Source organism: Nomascus leucogenys, chromosome X (assembly GCF_006542625.1).
Source record: "Nomascus leucogenys isolate Asia chromosome X, Asia_NLE_v1, whole genome shotgun sequence".
Lineage (NCBI taxonomy): Eukaryota > Metazoa > Chordata > Mammalia > Primates > Hylobatidae > Nomascus > Nomascus leucogenys.
Window position 1 is genome coordinate 65,580,192 of NC_044406.1, and position 24,267 is coordinate 65,604,458.

The window sequence follows — 24,267 nt, forward strand, 5'->3', positions numbered from 1 at the left end:
AAACTAGAAACAACCCAAACGTCCATCAACTGGTGAATGGATAAACAAATACAATGGAATTGTATTCAGCACAACATGGATGAATCTCAAAAACATTATGCTGTGAAGGATCCCAGACTCAAAATGCTATCTACCTACTGTATGATTCCATTTATATGGAACACACACAACTAATCCACAGTGGTTCTCTCTGTAGGATGAGGTGAGGGTGAATTTGACTAAGAGGGGGCATGAGAGGAGTTTCTGAGGATGATGGTAATGTTTAATATCTTGACAGGGGTTTGGGTTATACAGGTGTATGCCTTTGTCGAAATTCAGCAAATATTCCCTTAAGACTGTGTATTTCAGGCCAGGCATGGTGGTTCATGCCTGTAATCCCAGCACTTTGGGAGGCCAAGGCGGGCAGATCACCTGAGATCAGCAGTTTGAGACCAGCCTGGCCAACAGGGCAAAACCCCATCTCTACTGAAAATATAAACATTAGCCAGGCGTGGCAGCATGCGCCTGTAATCCCAGCTACTCAGGAGGCTGAGGCAGGAGAATTGCTTGAACCCAGGAGGCGGAGGTTGCAGTGAGCAGAGATAGTGCCACTGCACTCCAGCCTGGGTAGCAGAGCAAAACTCTGTCCCCCCAAAAAAGATTTTGTATTTCATTGTATGTAAATTTTAGCTCAAAAGAAAGCGATTACAAAAAATGGAACTCTAGTTAATAATATACATGCACTCTTCCTAAACCAGCGCTCAGCAAGGAGAAGACCATGTTCAGTTCAAGGGCCAAGATCGTGAAGCCCAATGGCGAGAAGCCGGACGAGTTCGAATCCGGAATCTCCCAGGCTCTTCTGGAGCTGGAGATGAACTTGGACCTCAAGGCTCAGCTCAGGGAACTGAATATTATGGCAGCCAAGGAAACTGAAGTTGGTGGTGGTCGGAAAGCTATCATAATCTTTGTTCCCGTTCCTCAGCTGAAATCTTTCCAGAAAATCCAAGTCCAGCTAGTACGTGAATTGAAGAAAAAGTTCAGTGAAGCATATTTTCTTTATTGCTCAGAGGAGAATTCTGCCTAAGCCAACTCAAAAAAGCTGTACAAGAAATAAGCAAAAGCATCCCAGGAGCTGTACTCTGACAGCTGTGCATGATGCCATCCTTGAGGACTTGGTCTTCCCAAGCGAAATTGTGGGCAAGAGAATCCACATGAAACTGGATGGCAGCCACCTCATAAAGGTTCATTTGGACAAAGCACAGCAGAACAATGTGGAACACAAGGTTGAAACCTTTTCTGGTGTCTATAAGAAGCTCATGGGCAAGGATGTTAATTTTGAATTCCCAGAGTTTCAATTGTAAACAAAAAATGATTAAATAAAATATATATTCACAGTAAAAAAAAATACATACATAAGTATTGGGGGAGGGATGTGTGCTGATATCTTAGACTTACTTTGAAATGTATAAAAAATAAGTGGCTGGATCAATGGAAAGGTGGATAGATGGACAGATATGTGATAAAGCAAATATGGGAAATGGTTTTTTTTTTTTTTTTTATTGAGAAGGAGTCTTGTTCTGTCACCCAGGCTGGAGTGCAATGACACGATCTTGGCTCACTGTAACCTCTGCCTCCCGGGTTCAAGCGATTCTCCTGCCTCAGCCTCCCAAGTAGCTGGGATTACAAGCATGTGCCACCATGCCCTGCTACTTTTTGTATTTTTTAGTAGAGGAGGGGTTTCAACATCTTGGCCAGGCTGGTCTCAAACGTCTGACCTCAAGTGATCTGCAGGCCTCGACCTCCCACAGTGCTGGGATTACAGGCGTGAGCCACTGCGCCCAGCCAGGAAATTGTTAATGGTAGAATCCAGTGGTGAGTATATGAGTGATCACTGTAAAATTCTTTTAATTTGTTGCAGGGGCAGAGGGAGCAGTTAAGAAAAAGAAGACCAAGAGCACTTGGGGACAGTGACGTGGGAGAGAACTCTGTGAGACTTGGGCTTAAATCTCATTGTAGGAGGTAGTCTAAGAACCAGTTGGAGAGTTTAACAGTGTCAGGATAATTAGGGGCCCAAGGTGGCACAAGAGTTTGGACTTTACCCTTTTGACAGTGAAGAATCATCTTAGATTTTTAAGCTGTGTATGACATAATAGGAGGTAGTATGGCATGGAGAAATGTAGGCAGTTAGGAGCTAAGGAGATAAGAGTTCTGGTCCCATTCACAGTATGTCCTTGGGTGAGTCAATTAATATCTCTAGGTTTCAACAAAATGCACTCTTCTTCCTTTGTCCCCTCCTCCATCCAAACAGAGGCCCTGGAAAAACTAAGTTTAATTAGGCACAGAAGGAACTTTGTAGCACAGAAGGAACTTTGTAAATATATACTGAAGGAGAAAAATAAACTGCCTCCTCCTTGTCCTTCTGCTCCACCCAACTCTCTTGCCCCTGCCCCTTGCCCCCCTTGCCCCCTTGCCCCGATCCATTTGAATGATTTTTTCCTGCCCTTTAACTGGCTTTCCTCATCTGCAAGATCAGCAAGTTGGACTTGAAACATGGCCCTTGGGACAGAGCATACTAGTTACTCTACTCCAGCTCAGCTACTGATACCTGATTCTAGATTTAAGGCCCAGCAATGTTTCATTCTTCGAGCTCTTGCTGTCTAGAAACTTACTGTGCAAGGGTCTTCGGGTTCCTCAGGCCCTAGGTCTGTGGCTGTCTTAGAGCCAGAGAAGTCACCCTTAAAGAGGTAGGCCAGGGTCTGAGAATGCAGGTACACAAAGTACATACACTACTAGCCTTTCCTCAGCTATCCTGAGCCCCACCGTGCCCCATCCCCACGTCTCCCCTCATCTTTCCCTCCTATGGCTTCTTTAGCAGTTAGTGTCTACTGATGACCTGGTACCAGGGGAGTTATCTTTCTGGATGTATATAATGACTGATCTTTTTATTTAGACTGTGACTTCTTAGAAGGCCAAATGAGTGGGAGATAGGCAAAAGGGTACTGTAAGGCCAGGACACTTTCTAAATTGAATTTAAAAAAAATCCTGCCAAATGCAATACCCCAAAACTTTTACTAAAAGAACCTCTCCAAATGGTGAGGAACTCCAGATTTTATCATATCTCTGGCACTTCACTTTCCCCATGAAGTTTCTCACTGGCTATTCTCCTTTAACGGCCTGGTCCAGGCATGGGCCCAGAACCTCATGCTCCTTAGAACAGATAAGACTAAGCTGAAACGCTCAATAAGACATTAGTAAAGAGAAGGCGATAACAGAAGGAAAATGAACACCAATAGCAGCATTACGGAGCTAGATAATCTGGCTTCAAAGATAAGGCCTGCTCTCTGGGGCTAGCAAGTCCTGGTGTATAATAGTTGCCCAATACATATTTGTTAAATAAATAAATAACTATCCACAGTGGAAATCACACACTTCCTGCCCTCAAGGAGCTTAAGTTCTAGTGGGAAGACATGTCAAATGGGTCATTTTAATATAATTTTATAAGTGCTGTAATAGAGAAGTATAACGGTTAAAATCACAGACTCTGAAGCTAGACTGCTATAGTGTGAATCATAGGTCCTTGGGCAAATTATTTAACTTTTTTCCATGTCAATTTCCTCATTTATAAAATGATGTCCCTAGCTCATATGTATGTTTGTGTATTATATCACCTTCCACAATGATTTGAGGTAATTACAAGGAAAAGCTTAGATAATTTAGATGTAACATTAAGTAAATCCTTTTCCCTCTTTAGGCTTCAATTTTCCCATCTGTAAAATGAGGAGTTTGGACTTTGTAGAAGATCCCTTCCAGCTCTGATGCACTATTTTAGATTTTGGAATTGGACCAATGCCAAAGAACAGATCAGGTTTTCTTTTCTTTTTTCAATAAAAGCAATCTTCAAACTATCTTATTGCTAACATTTATTGAGCACATGATGGGTGCTGCACTAGGTGTTTTCCATACTTTACTTCTAATCCTCACAACAAACCTAAAAGATAGGCCTCATCTCTATTGTTTCTCGATGAAGAAACCAGGGCTTTATTACATCAAGTGGCGACATCTATTTATTTATCTACATACTGAGCACCTTCTTTGTATAAGGCATCGTGTTAAATGCTAAGGATACGACAACAAATAATGCTGATTCTATGCCCAAGGTCAGTCTATCAGAAGAGAATGAGATGTAATAAGGGCAAAGCCCATCTTTATACTGCATCATAACCATGTACCCAAGGCGCCGCTGTTCCAGTCCTACAAGGGTTCCACTTTTCAGAATGGGGAAATTCTTAACACAATATTTAGCACATAATTGGCTTTCAATAAATGTCTCTTAAATGAGTTTTTAAAATGAATTAAATAAAGGCTAAAATAAAACTCATTAAATTTCTCCCTTGGATAGGGTCAAGAAACCAATACATGACATACTTTCACTTCAAGCTTTGCTCTTCCACACTACCCTCAGAGGGTTAAGTATTTTCTATCTCTTTCTTTTCCATAATGCTCCTGCTGCTTCCGTCATCTTTCCCCCTCTATGCCTGCTCTAATAATAGACAAACTATTAAGCAGACTGCTTCCTTGGCATTCAGGAAGCAGGCTCCATGCACATAGCCAATTGATTTGTTTTTAATGCACCTATTATTATGAATAGCCTTCTGGCTCAAGCTGAAATCAGGCTATGTCCAATATCCTTTACCCTCCATGCTTCCACTTTGGCCATCTAAAGGTGTTGACATTCAAATCCATTTCCCAGTAATGTGGGTTCCTATCAGTACTCTTCCTGATTACGGGTAACAAAACCAAAGCCTTCTCTGTCTTTGGACTTCTTTTGCCACTATCAGAGCACCCTGGCTCCTTCTCACAATCCATCCCACTTGGCTCTTGAATCCAAGGTGATGCTGTGTCATCAGAACTCTTAAGTTACCCTTATAAAGATGAATAAAGAAAACGAGTAAAGGATAGAAAGATTATGTACTCACCTTCTTGAGAATGCTCTCAATATATCATCCACTCTCAAGTAGTTAGAATGATTTAGGCACAGGGCAGGGAGATGATGTGAATGACCTAGTGAATTCCATTCCAGCCGGAAAATCCTATTGGAGAATAAGAGAGGCCCAAAGCAAAGATGTGCCTTTTGCCTGAAATAGAGAATTTCAGGGGTAGAAAGGACTTTCAGAGGTCATCTGGTCCATGGAATCCCAAGCACTAAGCTGCATACCTATGACAGTCTATGACATTTTCATCAGTGTGCTGACACACATGAGAAAAATTGTTATCAACTGACATATCTTAAGAAAGCCTTTTCTGAGTAAAAGACTATTCTTTCCACACTTTCTAGATTTCGATGTTAAAATATAATTTCAATAATAACATGACAGTGAAGAAACATGTCCTTACATGACAAAAAGTTAGCATCATGTTGATCCCCAAAGTTTCTGGAGAAACTTTAGAGAAATTTTACTGGTCTTTCAGATTGAAATTTTGGGGAAGCATTGTTTTGGTTTTCTGGTTTCCAAACCTGGCAGTGCATTAATATTACTAGGGGCCTTGTCCAAACTATGTATTCCTGGGTCTCACCCCAAGATATTCCAATTCAGCAAGGGTAGAGTGGGACCTAGGAGTTGGTGCTTTTAGAAAAGTCTCTAGGGGATTTTTATGTGCAACCAGGTTAGGGAACCACTGCTCTGCTTCACCCCCTAAAGTGAATAATCAGGGGCATAAGTAATTGGAATGATTCCATTGTGGGATCATTTCTGTTAGAGACAGAAGAAAAGCACATTCTGTAACCTGCAATATGAACGAAAGACATCTGCTAGGGTTTTTCCAAGGTCCACAGTCAGACAAGTAAAATAATGTAAAGGGCTACAGGAGCCACACCTTACTTACTTGTTGTGAGCATGAGCCAAGCTGATTAATCTACACATGGTAGTAGTATTCTCTAAAGATCTGTTGTTGCTGACGATGTTTATCGATCAAGCATGATTTAGAGATTTATAGAGGAAACTTCATGCATCTTAAGACACTAGCCCTATTTCTACAACTTTACTCTCAACCTTGTCTCATCTTTTATATGCTTCTGTCTCAAAATGTCTTCACCCAATTTAGTAGAGTTACATTCAATAAATGGTAGTTATAATTATTAACAGTTTCTACTACAATGTAAGCTCCATGAGGACAAGAACCATTGTATGTCCCCAGTGCCTAATATAGTGAATGGCACACATAGTTGCTTGATAACTATTTGGGAAATGAATGGCTGAGTGGTTTGAGAAAGGCAAGTGACATGCTTCCTCAGTTCAAGACTAACTCTGCTACCTGTTTTGTTTAACCTACTCTGGAGAGTCAAGAACGGTATAGAATCTCAACTGGAAGATAGTTAAGAGAATGGTTGGTGAAGGCTGAGAGACCAGCAGATGCCCATAAGTCATGGAATGGTGGCTAACCAGTGTGTTTGTAGCATGGTATGAAAGGGAGAAAAGGGTGGGAAGAAAATGACAGGGAGTAATGCTAGAGTGGTTGAATATGAGCCCCTCAGAAACAGGCACCAGGTTTTTTATGTTTGTGTTTGGTATACAGTACAGAGCCTGACACATAGAGATTCTCAGTAAATGATGAATGAATGAATGAACAAATGAGGCTGGTCCCAAACCACAAAGGACCTTTCATGCCTGGCTGCGGAATTTAAACTTGAAAGTCAAATGGACAATCATTGAAGATTTGTAAAGTAGAGGAGTGTCATGATTAAAATCGTGTTTTAGAGCTATAATTGACAGGATTGTTTGGGGGCCAGGGGGAAAGAGACAGGAGGCCACAGGCACTTCAAACCTGATTCAACTCCTAATTCCCAATCTCCATTAACACTATACCATTCTTTCCTTTACTCAAGCAAGAAATGTCAGTTTCTTCCCTTTCTCTCATTACACAAATCTGTTCTATCAACTCTACCATAACAATGATTGACAGAGATATCCCTTTGTCTCCATTTCCATAGTTAGTGCCCTATTTCAGATGATCACCTTTTTTTCTTCTTTTTTTGAGACAGAGTCTCACTCTGTCATTCAGGCTGGAGTGCAGAGGCTCGATCTCGGCTCACTGCAACCTCTCCCTCCCAGGTTTAAGCCATTCTGCTGCCTCAGCCTCCACCATGCCCGGCTAATTTTTGTATTTTTGGTAGAGATGGGGTTTCACCATGTTGGCCAGGCTGGTCTCGAACTCCTGACCTCAAGTGATCTGCCCGCCTCGGTCTCCCAAAGTGCTGGGATTATAGGCATGAGCCACTGTGCCCATTCCAGATCATCAACATTTTTTTTTTTTACTTAGTCTATTGGTTCGTTTCCTTACATCTTATCTTTCCATGCCATCATCTAAACCAGCAGTCGCCAAACTTTTGGCATCAGGGACTGGTTTCGTGGGAGACAATTTTTCCACGGGACAGGGGTTGAGAGGGATGGTTTCAGGATGAAACCGTTCCACCTCAGATCATCAAGCATTAGTTAGATTCTCATAAGGAATGCGCAACCTAGATCCCTTGCATGCGCAATTCATAATAGGGTTCGCACTCCTATGAGAATCTATTGCTGCGGCAGATCTGACAGGAGGCAGAGCTCAGGTGGTAATGCTCACTTGCCTGCCGCTCACCTCCTGCTGTGTGGCCTGGTTCCTAACAGGCCATGGACTTGGTATCAGTCTGTGGCCCGAGGGTTGGGGACCCCGATCTAAACTGTCACCACAATATTCTTTCTAAGATGCAGTTCTGATGTTACTCTCCTACTCAAAACAGTGGTGATCTTGTATTACATATCAAAAATAAGGCCTTTACCTCTTAGCATGGCATTTAATAACTCTGCAAAGTAGTTTGCAGATAAGCTGAGGCTCAGAAAGGGAAAACAAATTGCTTAGGATCATACAGGCATGCAGCGGTAGAACCAAGGTTAAAACCCTGGTCTCCTGATGCCAGCGATTTAGCCGTTATAAAGTACCTTCTAAAGAGGGGAGAAATGGTAGTACTACATACGTTACTAGAATGGTGAAATGGCAGTTACATAATTCTGTCTTCTGGGTGGGGCACATACTTTGAAACTCACACAAATGAGCAAAGATCCCTGTTCTACCTCTTACTAGCTTTGTAGACTTAAAACAAGTAACTTAGCCTCTTGGAGCCTCTGTTTCCTCATTTATAAAATGGGAACAAATCTTCCCAATCTTATAGTAATGTTATGAAGATTATATAAGATCTCATATATAAAGGGCCTAGCACAGTGCTAGATTCACAGGAGATTCTCAGTGAGGGTCATCACCTACCCGTACTCCCATTCCAGTGATCTAAAAACCAGTTTAAACAATGAGGGAAGTAGAATTCAAGATAGTAAGAATCTAGATGGGTGCAAGATTCCAGGGTCTATTCCTAGTTCCGGGGTGGGAAATAACTATTTTTAGGGTCTTCTTCAATCAGGTTCCCTGCAAGTGGATACCAAACTAGTGTTCTCCTGGGGCAACAGGTGGTCATATGTATGGTGAGACCCCTGATTAAAAAGCAGACCTTAAGCCCCGGTGCCCATAGTGTCCATGACTTGTCACTCCTCGTAGCTGAAGCATTATGGATTTTTATTAAAATGTAAACGTTTCCTAGGAGAGGCAGATGGCATACATATTAACTTTCTGGCCTGATTAGCCTTCACTTCCCTCTTTTTGTGAGTAGAGTCTATGGCTCTGTGCTTTGAGCTCAAGGCATGCTCTGATGTAGGGGACCACCTTCCCCCACCCTTGGCCTTTTAAAATCCTACTCAACATTCCAGGCCTGGCTGGAACGGTGGCTCATGCCTGTAATTCCAACACTTTGGGAGGCCGAGGCGGGTGGATCATTTGAGGTCAAGAGTTTGAAACCAGCCTGGCCAACATGGTGAAACCCCATCTATACCAAAAATACAAAACTTAGCGGGCGTGGTGGCGCATGACTGTAATCCCAGATACTCAGGAGGCTGAGGCAGAAGAATCCCTTGAACTAGGGATCGGAGGTTGCAGTGAGCCGAGATCGCGCCACTGTACTCCAGCCTGGGCTACAGAGCGAGACTGTCTCAAAAAGAAAAAAAAAATTCCAGGCCCATCTTGAACACCACCTCTTCCAGAAGCCCACTGTGATAGTTCAGCCAGATCCTGCCTTCCCTCCTCTGTCTCCTCCCAGGGAGCCTCAAATCCTAGACTCTTTTGGTGAAACACAGGGAGCATGAAGCTTCGTTATATGGAGACCTGCCTTGAATTCTAGCTTGTCCTTGACTTGGCCCATGATCTTAGGCTAATAAATGCCTTGACCTCGTTGAGCCTCAGTTTTCCTGCAAAAAAGCAGGTAATAATAAACCTTAGGGCAGTAAGGGACGTGCTCTATTCGGGCAATGCCTTCCCTGCTGAGTGGCGTGGCCCTGTGATTTGTGAATTTGCCTGATTCCTCTCATGTGGCACCGCAAGCCCCTCAGGACGTCTATATCCTTCCACCCAGCTCGGGCAGCCCTCAAGTGCTTAATGCCTGTATTTACAGGCATCTAGCGCAGCCACGCAGCCCCGGAGCTGCATCACCTCTGGCTATGCAGTCTTTCACTTATCAGGAGGGTTAATGAGATGCAGGGTAGAAAGGTCTTGCCACTCGCCCGCCCGCTCGTGGAAGCCGAGTAGCTTGGTAACGACACCACGACTTCACGTTTAGTGCATTAGACGCGCAGACCTTTAGGGAAGGCAGAGCTTCCCGGTATCGCCGAGCGGGCCCTGAGGGCTGAGGCTGGGCACCCCTGCGCACCCCTGCTGAGTGCCCGGCCACCAGAAAGACAGATCCCCCAACTTTCCTTCTCCCTGACCCGGCGCGCTTCCTGGGGAACAAACTCTCCCTTACCCTCAGCGGGGCTGGGGCCTCAGTCTGCGACATACAGTGGAACTCCCATGTCTGCATGCCTGAGGTGGGCGGAAGGGGGCGGTGGGTGCTGGGAAGACATCCGTCCGCTTGCAGCTCCGCTGAGTCTCCAGCACCTGAAAAGCCGCGGCCGAGGCCTGACGGACCAGCCTAGCCGAGATATCGGGGGCGGGGCAGCCCAAGCCCAAACTGGCGGCTGGACCCGACTCCAACTCGTCCCTCCCCAGTCCAGGACAGAGAGTCGGGAGGAGCTTGAACTGAGCTTCGGCTCCCGACTGGGCCTGGGCCCGGCCCCCACTGGTGCCACCTCCCTCCCTTCCTGGTCCGGTTCCCGGCCCACACTCGGCCCTGGCCCGGCCCAGACCCGGCCCTCTGCGGCTCCTCAGGGCTCCAGGTTGGCGCAAACAAAGCCCTGATTGACTGCCCGGAGGGGCGGGCCTCGCTGCATGGCCTCCTCCTCCCCTCCCAGGCCGCCAGGGATTTGCCGGGAAGGGCGGGGGCAGGGGGAGACTCCCGGGGGTGCGCAGGACCGCGGGGGGCCGAGTCCTCGGGCTCGAGAAGATTGTGTCCACCCGCTGTCCGAGGCTCAGGCTGTCCCCTCAGGTCGTCCTCCTCAAGTCCAATGAGGGACATGGGAGCTCCTGAGGGCAGGGTGGGGTTCCTCGCGGGCCAGCTGTCGTCCTAGGGTCCCCGGGGCCACCTCAGTTGCGGGCTGCTTGTGAGGAAGAAGGGAATGGGAGCAGGAACAGGAGGGGTCTTCCCGAGGCTCGGGGTTGATCAATGTCGGTTCTAGAGCCTGCAGGGAAAAGAGAGCAGGAGAACAGGATAGTTTGTGCTCCCTTTTTTCCATTTTAACTTTTCCTCTAACGGGCATCCAGGCAAGAACAGGGTTCAGTAGTTTGGGAAGGGAGCTGGGGGAGGCAGTGGCGGCTGGAGTAGGTAGGCGAGTAAAAGGAGGAGGAAGGGCTGGGGAGAAGAGCGAGGCTGTAGCGGCTGCCTGTTGAGGGAGGAAGAGGTGGGGGGTGTGGAGGAGGGGGAGGAGAGAGAGATGACATGGGGAGAGGAGGAGGGGGGTTGGACGTGGGAGGAGGAGGAGAGGGCTCGAGGGACCTTCTGTCGCGGGACGGGCTGGCCAGCTGGGGCGCGGAGCCTGGAGGAGGAGGCAGCGGCAGCGGCAGCAGCAGCCCTCCGAGCAGCAGCAGCTGCAGCAGCAGAAACAAGTACCAGCCACACAGCGGCTCCTCTGGCCCAAGCAGCCACAGTCCCCCCGCCGCGATGGCGCTGCAAAGCCAGGCGAGCGAGGAAGCAAAGGGGCCCTGGCAGGAGGCAGACCAGGAACAGCAGGAGCCGGTGGGTAGCCCAGAGCCGGAGCCTGAGCCTGAGCCTGAGCCCGAGCCCGTGCCAGTGCCCCCGCCCGAACCCCAGCCGGAGCCCCAGCCCCTACCGGACCCCGCACCCCTGCCGGAGCTGGAGTTCGAGTCCGAGCGGGTGCACGAACCCGAGCCCACGCCTACGGTAGAGACCCGCGGCACCGCGCGCGGCTTCCAGCCTCCCGAAGGTGGCTTCGGCTGGGTAGTGGTGTTCGCTGCCACCTGGTGCAACGGCTCCATCTTCGGCATCCATAACTCTGTCGGGATCCTCTACTCCATGCTGCTAGAGGAGGAAAAGGAAAAAAATCGCCAAGTGGAGTTCCAAGCAGGTGAGTGGCCCCGCACGCCCCACTTGGCATTTTGGGCAAGGGTGGCCGCTCCCGCTGCCACCGACCCCATACCTCCCAGTCCGAGGCGCCCCTCCAACGCGCCTCTCCGACTCCTCCCCTTACCCCTTACCCCTTACCCCTTGCCCCTTTCCCATGGCTCTCCTAGGGTGCGGGTTGCGGGGCTCTGGGCAGCCTCGACTGGGGAGAATAGGTGCAAGGCGTCCCGGGGGTACGAACTGGGACATTCATTGATCCTTGGCAAGCAATGGACTTTTTTTTTTTTTTTTTGCCCTGGGACAAATCTAAATGCACCTTTCGGGTTTAAGGTACCTTTGCCCGTGTGTGCTGGGGGAAAATATTTGCAGGACTTTTTTTTTTTTTTTTGGGAGGTGGGGAGAAGTCATGAGGAGAGGAGAGAGTTGAGAGGCGGGGCGGGCTCTGAGAGAAGCACTGTACCGCCGATCTCCGCAGCAGCCCCCCGGTTCCTTTGGGGAAGCGGAGGTGTTTTCTGTTAAAAACACTTTAGGAATCCTGATGACTATGAGCGAAGAGTCAAACACATGGCAGGCGTGCGTGTCTGCAGGAGAGAAAGGGAGGGAGGGAGTTAGAGTCGGGGTGTGAGTGCGTCTCTGGCCGCCGCCGTTATGGCCCAGCTGGGCCCGGCAGTCCTCTGCCGCCCCGCGGGAGTGAATGGATCTCCGTGCCCTATGAGCCGAGCCCCAAAGCGGGCGGGGAGGCGGTCTCCGCAGTCTCCTGCCAGAGAGGCGTGAGGCCGCAGGCAGGCTGGGCCCTGCTGCTCACTCCGCACCGCCCCCAACCTCAGCCCTGCCTTCCCCGGCACCCCGCGCCTCTCTGCTACCGGTGGGGTGCCTCGTTCGGCCTACAGCCTGAATGCCAGACCCGCCACTCCAGCTTTCGCCTGGAGCTGACTTGATCTCAGACAGAGTTGGGGGGCATAGCCCTCGCTCTCCGGGCCAGTGGACGCAAGACCCCAGGCGTGTGCGCTCTTCGCATTGAGGCCGCCTGTGAGCTGGGAGAAGTCAGAGGAACCATCTCGCTTTCCCAGCAAAGCCGCTGGCGAAATCCCTCAGCAGTTCTGGTGAGGGATTCAGACGAAGACGGGGGATTGGGATGCCTTCTCTGGAAAGGCTTGCTCCCTCTCGTGGCTCCTCAGGACAGCTCGACTCTTGCCACCAGCCCCAAGTTCACAACTCAGAATATGTGGCTTTTCGCAGTGCTGCCCTGGGACTGAGGAGTTCCATCCTCTCGCCAACCTCCAGCCCCCACATATTTCTGCTGCCATTTGAGGGGACCTGGGAATTATTAAGTGAACATAGAAACCTTGAATTCTGGAGTGTCCACCTGTGGATTCCCTGGGCCCTCTCCCACCAATTTCAACCGAGGACTTGTGGTTTTAGTTTGCAGCTTTGCTGGACTTCCCTGGCAGAAGGGGCTTTGGGGATCTTGGTGCCTCAGACCTTGTGATCCATTGGCACAGCAGCAGTGTGCAGGCCCCATTGAAGATAGTGCGTCAGTGGCTGTCAAAGGAAGTCTCTTGACTACCCAGGCCCACTGTGATGCTGGAGTGGAGGGGTCCTGGGACAGTGTAGAGCAACTTCTGCGGGGAAGATGGCTGCCACAGTCACCCCTGGGACCACCTTTTTCCCTGCTTTAATGCAGTTCAGGGGCTCCTGGGAAAGCAGGCAGTGTAGGGACTCATGCTGTTGCCTAGGTTACCTCTAAGGGCACCTGCTGAGCATTGCCCTGTGGTTGAAGGCAGGCTGTTGGCCTTCAGGATCAGTGAGTGGCAAAGTCTGAGTGAAACTTGATGAGAAGCAGTAGAGGCTAGGCTGAAGCTAGGCCCTGGCATTTATATGGTGTGAGGAGGCCTAGAGCTGTGATCTTAGGAGTGTATAATAAAACTTGGAAAAACCACTATTTTACCAGGAAGAGGCTCACTGCTGGGGAACAGACTTCAAAGTAGGTGATCATAGGGGACTCAGGGGGAGGGCTGGCTGGGACTTTCCGGTCAAGACCTCACAGTGCAGCTAGAGGGTGGGGGTGGGGGTGGGGGTGCAGTGGGCTATGCAGAGGTGTGGCTAGTGCATACTCTGACACAGACCAGGTTCACTGAGGGGCTGAAGTCACTGGTTTAAATTACAGTGAGTATAGGTCAGGAAGAAACAGAAAGGAATTTGGTATGTCCCTAGGGTCTCAGAATACTTTGGCTTGGGTCCTTGCTGTGGTGTATCTTGAACTCACTGACATTATTTTTGATACTAGAGATTCTCAGGGACACCACAGTTTTTATTTTGGAAAAGTCAGGAACACCCTACCACATTATGGAGCTCCTAGAAATCTCATCCTCAGTACTACCTTTCTTGAGCCCTTCAACTTTCCCAAGCAACCATTCAGATCCTGAGATTCTGAATGTCTTTGTCTGCAGACACTTTCTGCTGTTTACTCAAAATTTCCCAGCCAACTGTGCCACAGCACTGGTGTCTCAAAGGGATAGAAGAAGCTAATAGAAGTCTATATCATTTTTATCAGCCAGTATTTGTCCAATAGCCATTCTGGGAGAAACAGAATGTACACCCCCACGCTCAAGGAATTTGGTGCGTTGTCCATTTTTATTAATATCTGACATGACTTCCATCTCTAAGAGTCTATGAATTTGGTGTTTGGAGGCACCTTGTAACCCAATTTCTCTTTGACTAGGCCTAAAATCTTCACAGACTTAAAGCTGTGTTGATTGGCTTAATGGGTGGAAGGTCCTGCAGATGATTGGGATTGTTGTGAGGAAGCCCCACAGAAAGGTAGTTTTTTATACTTTATTTTTAGAGATGGGATCTTGCTCTGTGCCCAGATTGGAGTGTAGTGGCACAGTCATATTTCACGACACCCTCAAACTCCTGGGCGCAAGCAATCCTCCCACCTCAGCCTCTCAAGTAGCTAGAACTACAGGCATGCGCCACCACACCCGGCTAATTTTTATTTATTTATTTATTTTTCTAAAAACAGACTCTTGCTTTGTTGCCCAGGCTGGTCTCAAACTCCTGGCCTCGAGCAGTCCTACTGCCTCAGCCTTCCAAGTAGCTGGGAAGAAAGGTAGTTTTGATGTTTGAGGAACAGCTCCACATCAGAGTGCCTCTGGGCATGGGAAAAAACCACAGAAGTTAGAAGGGATATGGGATTCAGGCCTTACTAGAGCATGCAATGTGCAGTTTTTGTGGATCCTTTGATGCATACAGTTTTGTGGTGTCACCAGCTGTATATCTTATCCCCTCTCTTCACCAGTTTTGGAGGAAAGCCAACTTTCCCTCGGTCCTAGGCTTGGGTGGATTGGCAGGCAAAAGGTTCCTGAGAGGGAGGCAAGTGATCAAAGTCTGGTTTAGTGAAAAAAGGGAGAAGATCAGGAGGGAAATGAGCCTGTATTTCTTGCCAAGATCATGGGAAATTTGGGAGTTCCCCAACCCAGACCAAACAGCAGACAGGACAGGAGGCAACCAGGCAATTCTGTGGAAAGTAAAGGCCCAAGCATAGCTTCCTGGGGTTGTAGGGAAGCCTTTTGGAGGAAAGAGGGGAAAGAGAAGCAAGACGCCATTGACTGTAGGCCCCAGCTCAATATTGGGACCCTGAGTTGGACCTGCAATAGGGTTAGGGTTGGGAGTTCAGAAGACAAGGCAGAACAAGCCAGAGTTGCTAACATTGGCTCTATGCTTAAGTCTTTTTAAAAGTACTCCAGAGTAAAACTTGAGCCATAAAATATGGAAGGCATTTTTGTTTTACTGGGCAGTTTATAAGCATGGTCCTTGTAAGCTCCCAAGGGGGGTCAAGGCTGAGGCTCTCATCACCAGAGAAAGGGACAATGGTCAGGAAGGTTCACTACTAGGCACAAGATAGTTCAGGCTGATGGTCCACTCTGATGGAAACAGAATTTTCTAGGCATGGGGAAGAATGATGCACTCTGCCTTTGGGTGAACCAAGAGTCTCAAGGTTGGGTGGGGCCAGGTAGAGTAGGCTGTCTTTCTCCTTCTCACCTTAGGGGTTTTCATTGCTTGGTTCAGTGTCTCATTGGACTGTAACACTAAATTGCTGACTTTGGGAGCAAAGTATATTTTGAGCAAATCTGCCAATCTCTTGACTTCACCTGAAGACTCTTGACTACTGTCCAGCAGAGCTAGATCAGGGTGGCTTAGCGCCTGCTGTGGTGCTTCAAGCCACACAGCCCTTGGCCAGGCATCTCTCAAGTCATTCCCCTGCCCCCTTTCCAACCAAACGGGATCTTGACCTATGACCATGACTGATACTGAAAGGGATGAGAATAAGAGGTTGGGTCATTTGGAGGCCAAACAGGAGGATGCTTGGTTTGAGTTGGGGTAGCTGGTTGAGGCTGGATCACTGTCCAGTGGCCTCAAATGCTCATTCTAAGTCTAAAAAAGCAAGACCCAGGGCCAAATCTGGACTCCCCAAAGCTGGCAGTCTCAGTAATACCAGCTAGGCAGTAACTGTGACTTAGACAACTTGTGCCCCTAACTTATTCTGTGACTTTGGACAGGCACTTCACCTCTCTTTATGTCAGTTTATCTATCTATAAAATGAGAGGGTTTGACTAAATAAACTTTCTAGCCCTACCATTCTATCCTTGTAAAATTATGCGATATCTTATTCTTTACTATTCATATGTCATACATTTTGACTCGGTTAAGCAAATAAAAGTTTGTTAAGCTGCCTGAATGATGGTGAGGATGGGTTGGGAGAAGATTGGGAAAGCAAGGAAAAGCCATATAGACATCATTTCCCCAGGTCATTTGTATTTAAAGACTATGGGGCTGCCCATGGGTATAGATGTGTTTAAAAATTACCCACTCCTTTTTACCCAGTATGTAAGGGCAACCCTGCATGTGGAGCTGCTTTTTCCAGAGTGTCCTGATTGGTATAGACCTGGGTCTCCAAGAGAACTCCCTTGATTTGGCAGGCAAGCAGGGTGGGTCTGTATGCTGCTGTTTTCCAGCATTTGAACCTGTTCCTCAAAAGTATTAAATTATGAACATTTCCTCAAGCCTCAGTTTGGACCCCTCTTCTGAAATTTAATTTCCCACAGCACAGTCTTATTTCTCAGAAATGCATAGTCAGTGTGACCTTGGTTTGCTGTTACTTCCAGCTAGCAGAGGAAACGGATTCCTAAATGAGGTTCCCTTCAGAGGTCTTTAAACAGGGCGTTTTGATAGCTGGCTCAGGGCCACTGCCTGGATCCTGCTGTGGTGGGTTTAGGGAGGGTTGCTACTGTGATCCTGGAGAAGGCCCATTAGATGTCCACAATGCCTGGTCAACTGCAGCGTCAGGGCTTAGCTGAGAGTGTGCCTAGGGAAGTAGTAGGCACAGAGCTCTCTTTCCTTTTCCTTGGAAGTCATTGGCAGTATTGCCTCCAGCCCATGAAGAGTAAACAAGCAGCTGGACTGTCAACATTTGTAGAAGTATATAAAGGATGCCATCTCAACCTTTTGAGCAGACCAGTTTCCCAGGAAGATGCACTGCTTTTCCCACCAGCCTCATTTTATGGTTTTTTTGCATTTTGAAAAGATAAAAACTATCCTTTTCAGATTGTGTGAACGACGGAGTGGGATTTCTTGTCTTGAAAGGAGTTGTCTCACTTGAGATTGAATGAATGAACCCTAGAGAAAAGGCTTTGTTCTACACATATACACAAGTGCGCACGCGCGCGCGCGCGCACACACACACACACACACACACACCCATACCCTACACCCTAAGCCATAGATTATGAATATTGCATCTGAAATAAGTCATTTCCCATCTGTTCATGTAATTAGGTGTACCAGAGGCTTCTGTAAAGATTATGCTGTACTAGTGCAAAGGAACCAGACTAAGAAGCTTGCTAGGCGAGGGTGATGAAAAGAGTATGGCCAGCCTGGGTTGTACCTCTTGAGCTGGACCTATTTGCAACTCCCCAGCAGTGGGGCTGGGAAACTTTATTGCAAGTTTCTTTCTCCCTTCATCCTCCTGTATCTCTCCCAGTATTCAAAGATTACTGGGAAGCGGGTTTAGGCAACCCCAGCTCTCTCTGGCTTTAGGGGTGACAGAAGACTAAACCTAGAGAGATTTCATCACCTGCCTGAAGTTAGGTGCTATGGTAGATAATGTGAAATCGCTTGACACCTCCTTGTGGATGGGGAATGTGGCCTGTTTGGGTGGCTTGAGGAAGTGCAGCCTCTTCACCCTAGGAGTCTCACCCTCTTTTATCCTCTACTTTGCTCCAGTTTCCAGCATTGGTGGGAGAAGGGATGAAATTGGCTGTCCCAATCACATATTTTCTCAGCTTCTCCTACTTTCACAGTGCATTTTTTATCACGTTTGCTATATGTGCCATACCCTTTTTTCCCAGTATTGTTCTCTCTCTTCTTTTTCTTCCTACTGCTCAATTAGAGGAACAATTGGGGTTTGGGATGTTGTATAGGCCCAACTCCTGCCAGAGTCACAGGCCCACTCCTACACATCCTACAGAGGCCTCCCTTCCCCCTTTCCCCTTCCTTTCCTCTTTTACTTTCCACTTTCTGGGTGAAGGGTGACTTTCAATGGAGCACTCAAGAGTGTGGAAGCCATCACCTCTGGATTTTTGCATTAAGATAGCTGCTATGACACCCTTTTTGTCACGTCTACACCTCTTTCCACAGCCCTAGTAACCCAGCTCAGGAGACAGTATTGTAGAAAGTCTTACTCAATAATATTCAACAGATGTCCTCGTTACTTGTATTCCTTTCTTTTCAAATCCTGACTATCATTGTCCCCCATCTCCTGGGCCAGCTGAACTTCCAGAGATTTCATATTGGTTTTTGGTAGCTTCCGTGTTTCCGGTTCATTCTATTTTGAGCCCCTGACATCTATTTTCTTGCCAAAACTGCTGCACAGTTGGTTGTACAGGGGTCAGAGAAGGGGCAAGACAGACACTTAAGTCCTAACTAGAGTCAAAAGTGCCTTTACAGGAAGATTGCTCCAGCCCAGGAGGTTGAGGCTACAGTGAGCCACGATCATACCACTGCACCTATCTCAAAAACAAAAAGAAAGAAAAAGAAAAAAATAGGCCAGGCCCAGTGGCTCCAGCCTGTAATCCCAGCATTTTGGGAGGCTGAGGCAGGAGGATCACTTGAGCCCAGGAGTTTGAGGCCAGCCTGGGCAACATAGGGATACCCCGTCTCTACAAAAAAAATTTTTTTAAACTAGGCTGGCATAGTGGCACATGCCTGTGGTCACAGGTACTTGGAAGTCTGAGATACTAGGATCTCTTGAGCCAAGGCAGTTGATGTTGCAATGAGCCATGATAACACCACTGCACTCCAGCCTGGGTGACAAGTGAGACCCTGTCTCAAAAAAAAAAAGTGCCTTCAGGGAGGGTGGAGGTGGGGGAGTGAAGCTCCCAGTTTAGTTGCTCTTCTGCTTTTACACGGCTGAAGGGGAAAAGAAAGGGAAATGTTGCCAAACAAGCAATGCCCACACCATCTTTTTCCTCAACTTAACCCATGGATCTCCTCAGCCACCCGCTTATCCAGACTAGAAGGATATATGCATGCACTCATGTGTCCAGACCTATGTGTATGTGTGTACAGCAGGGTGTGTGATGTCTCTCCAAGCCAATTAGCACAGTTACTTAGAACATGGTGCCTATGAGACTGAGGTCACAGGTTCAGTCACTTGTTCAGGTCGCTGAGCTTCTCACAAAGAAAAGAGCTCTTCCTTTGTTCATGGCCCATGTCCCTTGTGTGGAGCTGTCACTAATGCTAGGGGAGACCAGGTAGAAGAATAGAGATGACTTCTTATAAGCCTTCCCTGCTACTGGGAAAAAAATGTGAAGCACACAGCCTAATGATGGCTGCTCTGCTGCATTCCACGATGGAGTTTCGTTGACATTTACCTCCTTACATTTGCCTAATATGCACCCTAATAAGTATAATAATAGTGGTGGTAGTAATAATAATAATAATTGCCAACATTTTTTTTACATTTAGCAATTAAGTCTGTGTGAGGCACTGTACTAAGCACTTTACATGTAACAACTCATTTTAATTCTCAACTACCTTATGAGGTAGGTACCATTATTTCCTCTATTTCACAGATAAAGAGAAGCACACAAATTAAGTAACTTGCTCAAACTCATAGCAGATAATGGCTGAGCCAGGATTTGGACCCAGACAGTCTGAGTTTAGAACTCCTGCTTTTAGACCTCACCTAAGACATAGTGAAGGTGTAGGGGGCAACTACCAAGGGAGTTGCAGTTTTTCATTCCTGTACCTTCCGGCATCCTTATGACTCAAGGATAAAAAGAGACGACCAAGAAGTTGTTAATAAATCAAAAGATTGATAGTCTCATGATACATGGCACACTCTTCTAACTACCCATTTTACTCTACCCAGATCTATATGCAAAGGGTCATAATTCTTGAGTCCAAAAGGTCCATAGAAACTTTCTCTTCAAAATGCAAATCAAAACCGCAGTGGGATACCATCTCACATCAGTCAGAATGGCTATTATTAAAAAGTCAAAAAATAACAGGTACTGGTAAGGTTGTATAGAAAAAGGAACACTTATACACTGTTGGTGGAAATGTGAATTAGTTCAGCTGGAAACAGTTTGGAGTTTGTTGTTGTTGTTGTTGTTGTTTTGAGACAGCATCTCACTGTCACCCAGGCTGGAGTGCAGTGGCACGATCTTGGCTCATTGCAGCCTTGACCTCCCAGACTCAAGGGATCGTCCCACCTAGGCCTCCCAAGTTGCTGGGACTACAGGTGCACATGACCACACCCAGCTAATTTTTGTATTTTTTGTAGAGATGGGGTTTCTTCATGTTGCCCAGGCTGATCTCGAACTCTTGGACTCAAGCCATTGGCCCTCCTTGGCCTCCCAAAGTGCTGGGATTACAGGCGTGTGCCACTGCACCCAGCCTCAGTTTGGAGATTTCTCAAAGAATTTAAAACAGAACTACTGTTCGACCCAGCAATCCCATTACTGGGTACATAGTCAAAGGAAAACAAATCATTCTACCAAAAATGACACATGCTCGTGTATGTTCATTGCAGCACTATTTACAGTAGCAAAGACATGGAATCAACCTAGGTGCTCATTGATGGTGGATCAGATAAACCAAATGTGGTAGATATACACCATGAAATATTATGTAGTCATAAAAAGAATGAAATTATGTCCTTTGCAACAACATGGATACAACATGGATGCAGCCAGAGGCCATTATCTTAAGCGAATTAACAAACAGAAAACCAAATACCACATGTTCTCACTTATAAGTGAGAGCTAAACATTGAGTGTACATGGACATAAAGATGGGAACAATAGACACTGGAGACTACTAGATGGGGAAGGGTGGGAAGGGGGTGAGAGTTTACAAACTACCCATCAGGTACCATACTCACTAGCTGGGTTACAGGATCATCCTGCACCAAACCTCAGCAACATGCAATTTACCCATGTAACAAACCTGTACATGTACACCTGAACCTAAAATAAAAGTTGAAAAAGAAACTGTCTCTTCTTAGTTGTTTAGCCCTGAACAAGTCACGTAACTTTCTGGGCTTCAGTATTCTTATCTACAAAATAAGACAAACAGTATCTACTTTAATTAAAGACTATGAAGGGTCCAATGAAAGTGTGAGTATGTGAAAGATCTTTGTAAATTACGAAGTGGTTGTTATTATTATCCTTTTCCAGCCTCTAAAAACAGAGTCCCTATCCATTTCTCTAAATGTTTCTCTAAGTATTTCCTCCCAGTCTCCCACCTTCCCACTCCATCTTTTCCATGTCCCCACTGTGTTCTTCTGCAATTTGACCCCTGTGTCCTGTAGCTAAATACTAACTGTGTTTTCTTTGTTCCTCAGTTCTCTGAGAGTCCAGGGAGAGGAGGGGCCAGATCCTAGGTCATATACATTCAAGGAAGCAAGGCATGTTGAAATATTTACAGCACTTGGCAGGAGCTCACAAACCTCCCTACAAGTCAAGGACTGAGTTTTTTTAGTAGGAGTTGCTACGGGTTGGGGGCAGATGGTGGGGTGGAGTTAGGGTGTCACTTCCTCCCGAGGGTCTCTCACAGAGCCTCTGTTATCCTGCAGGTAACGAAGAATAAGGAAAGGGATATTTAGGGTCAGAAGGTCTGGGCTAGGGGACATCAAGCATAGAAGGAGCTTTGCTCCTTTGTATTCAGCTTTGGAGTGGGTCAGTTTCCTTGTGTTCTGAACAGGATAGCCCCAGAGAACAGAGGCCATAGGATTGTGGCGTTCACAAAGAAGGATTGCAAAAGCAGTTTTGATTAAGCATTTCAATGGCCACTAAGGGAGTTTTCATTAAGACCAGCTAGTAGGCAAATCAGAACAAAAATGTTTTGCTTTTTTGTTGCAAACAACAAAACAAAATTCCTAAACCCTTCTTTAAGATTAAGATTTCAAATATACTAGGACTCACCATATTGATTTTCAGTAATTTAAATGCCTTCTGATCTGGAAGGCATTTTGGAAATCACATAATCTTACTCCCTCTGGTTCCCATCATTTTTTTTTTTTTTTTTTGAGACGGGGTCTCGCTCTTTCGCCCAGCCCGGAGTGCAGTGGCGCAATCTCGGCTCACTGCAGGCTCCGCCTCCCGGGTTCACGCCATTCTCCTGCCTCAGCCCCCCCGAGTAGCTGGGACTACAGGCGCCCACCACTGCGCCCGGCTAATTTTTTGTATTTTTAGTAGAGACGGGGTTTCACCGTGTTAACCAGGATGGTCTCGATCTCCTGACCTCGTGATCCGCCCGCCTCGGCCTCCCAAAGTGCTGGGATTACAGGCGCGAGCCACCGCGCCTGACCTGGTTCCCATCTTAAGGTGAAAAACTGAGACCTGGAAAGGTGTGACTTTAATCAGCATTGTGCGTAGACGCTTGTAGTGGAAGTTGGTTTGTCAGAGGACTGGGGAATAAGGGGTAGGCTGCTGTCACATTAGGTGTTCCCCAACTCAATCACTGGCATTCTTCTCCCCTTTCTCTCTCCCTGAACTTTTCAAAGTCAATCCCCAGGCACTACTTTGTGGAAAGAGATGGAGACAAAATTCAAAAGGTATGATGGTGAAAAGTCTCTTTCCCACTCCTATCTCCCAGCCACCCTGTTTCCCTCCCTAAAGGCCACCAGTGTTATCTGGTGTGTCCCTTCAGAGATACTCTGTATATGTACAAGAAATTGTGTGTGTGCACGTGTGTGTTTGTATACCCTACCCTTAACACTTTCAACTTTTACTATAGATTAAAGAGCACACAGGCCAGGCATGGTGGCTCACACCTGTAATCCCAGCACTTTGAGAGGCCGAGGTGGGTGGATCACTTGAGGTCAGGAGTTCAAGACCAGCCTGGCCAAAATGGTGAAATCCCGTCTCTACCAAAAATATAAAAATTAGCCAGGCGCAGTGGTGTGCACCTGTAATCCCAGCTACTTGGGAGGCTGAGGCAGGAGAATTGCTTGAACCCAGGAAGCGGAGGCTGCAGTGAGCCGAGACTGTGCCACTGCACTCCAGCCTTGGCAACACAGAGAGACTCTGTCTCAAAAAAAAAAAAAAAAGTACCTGTGCAGATTTCTTACGTGGGTAACTTATGTGGCGCTGAGGCTTGGGGTCTTAATGATCCTATCACCCAAGCCGTAAGTATAGTACCCAACAAGTGGTCCTTCAGCCCATGCACCCCTCCCTCCCCTGTCTAGTGATCCCCAATGTCGATTGTTCCCATCTTTATGATCATGTGTATTCAATGTTTAGCTCCCACTTATAAGAACATGTGGTATGCCCTACTTGTAAAGTACAAATGGTAGGCTACCATCCACCTTATCCTCCACCTTGCTTTTCATACTTCGAACTATATCTTGGTACATTAAGTTCATAAAGTCTTCATTTTTTTTAATGATTGCACCATATTCCATTTTATGGCCATATCACAATGTATTTAATCAACACCTTACATTCAGACTGCTACTAACCTTTGACTATGGGGCTTTAGTGTCAAACAGTGCTAGATTCAGATTACTTTCCACATGACTTGCCTTGACAAAGTTTTAAAACTTCTTGGAGTCTGAGTTTTCTCATACATAAAATAAGTATAATAATACCATCCGTCATTGCTGGTGTGGAGATTAAATGAGATGAGGCATGTAAAACATCTAGCATACAGCCTGGCATGTACTAAGTGTTCACTAAGTGTTTGTGCTCTCCCTGCTCACAAGCCTTCCCTATACCTTCCACCTTCAATTCAATTAATATTGGTTGAATTCAAGTCAATAGGTCTTTGACCTATGTTAGACTGGACCTTGGATGCACCAGAGAAGGAAAAGGGTCCCTCAAGAAGTGTATGATTCATTTGAGAAGACATAACACACCAAACAGCTACAGTTGTGCTAAGTAGTTAAAAAAAAGTGTGTATGTTACATTGAATGCAATTTTTGTGTGGTGATGTAGAAAAAGAGAAATGATTGTGAGGGCAGGAGGAATCAAGGCCCTGATAGAATTGGAATTTGAAATAGGGTTTAGCTAAGTGGAGAATTGGGCAGTGGCAGAGTGGGGGCTGAGAATTGGACAGTTGGGCTGTTGCTTGGATTCTGGGTCTTTGCCCTCTGGCAGCCTAGTCAGTCACTGTTCCCCAGTGGGAGGGGT

General features: G+C 46.8%; 1 protein-coding gene and 1 pseudogene across 1 annotated transcript in view; both read left to right on the forward strand.

Annotated features, from left to right (window-relative positions):
• The first annotated feature begins 757 nt into the window (after positions 1-757).
• On the forward strand, positions 758-1,410 carry LOC100579490 (annotated as a pseudogene).
• Positions 1,411-10,957: 9,547 nt separating this feature from the next.
• SLC16A2 (solute carrier family 16 member 2) overlaps positions 10,958-24,267 on the forward strand; it is a 96,090-nt gene continuing 82,780 nt past the window's right edge. Inside the window, exon 1 of the mRNA XM_030807340.1 lies at positions 10,958-11,573. Within this exon, the coding sequence (XP_030663200.1) occupies positions 11,150-11,573 (424 nt within the window). The 5' untranslated portion in view covers positions 10,958-11,149. The remainder of the gene's footprint in view (positions 11,574-24,267) is intronic.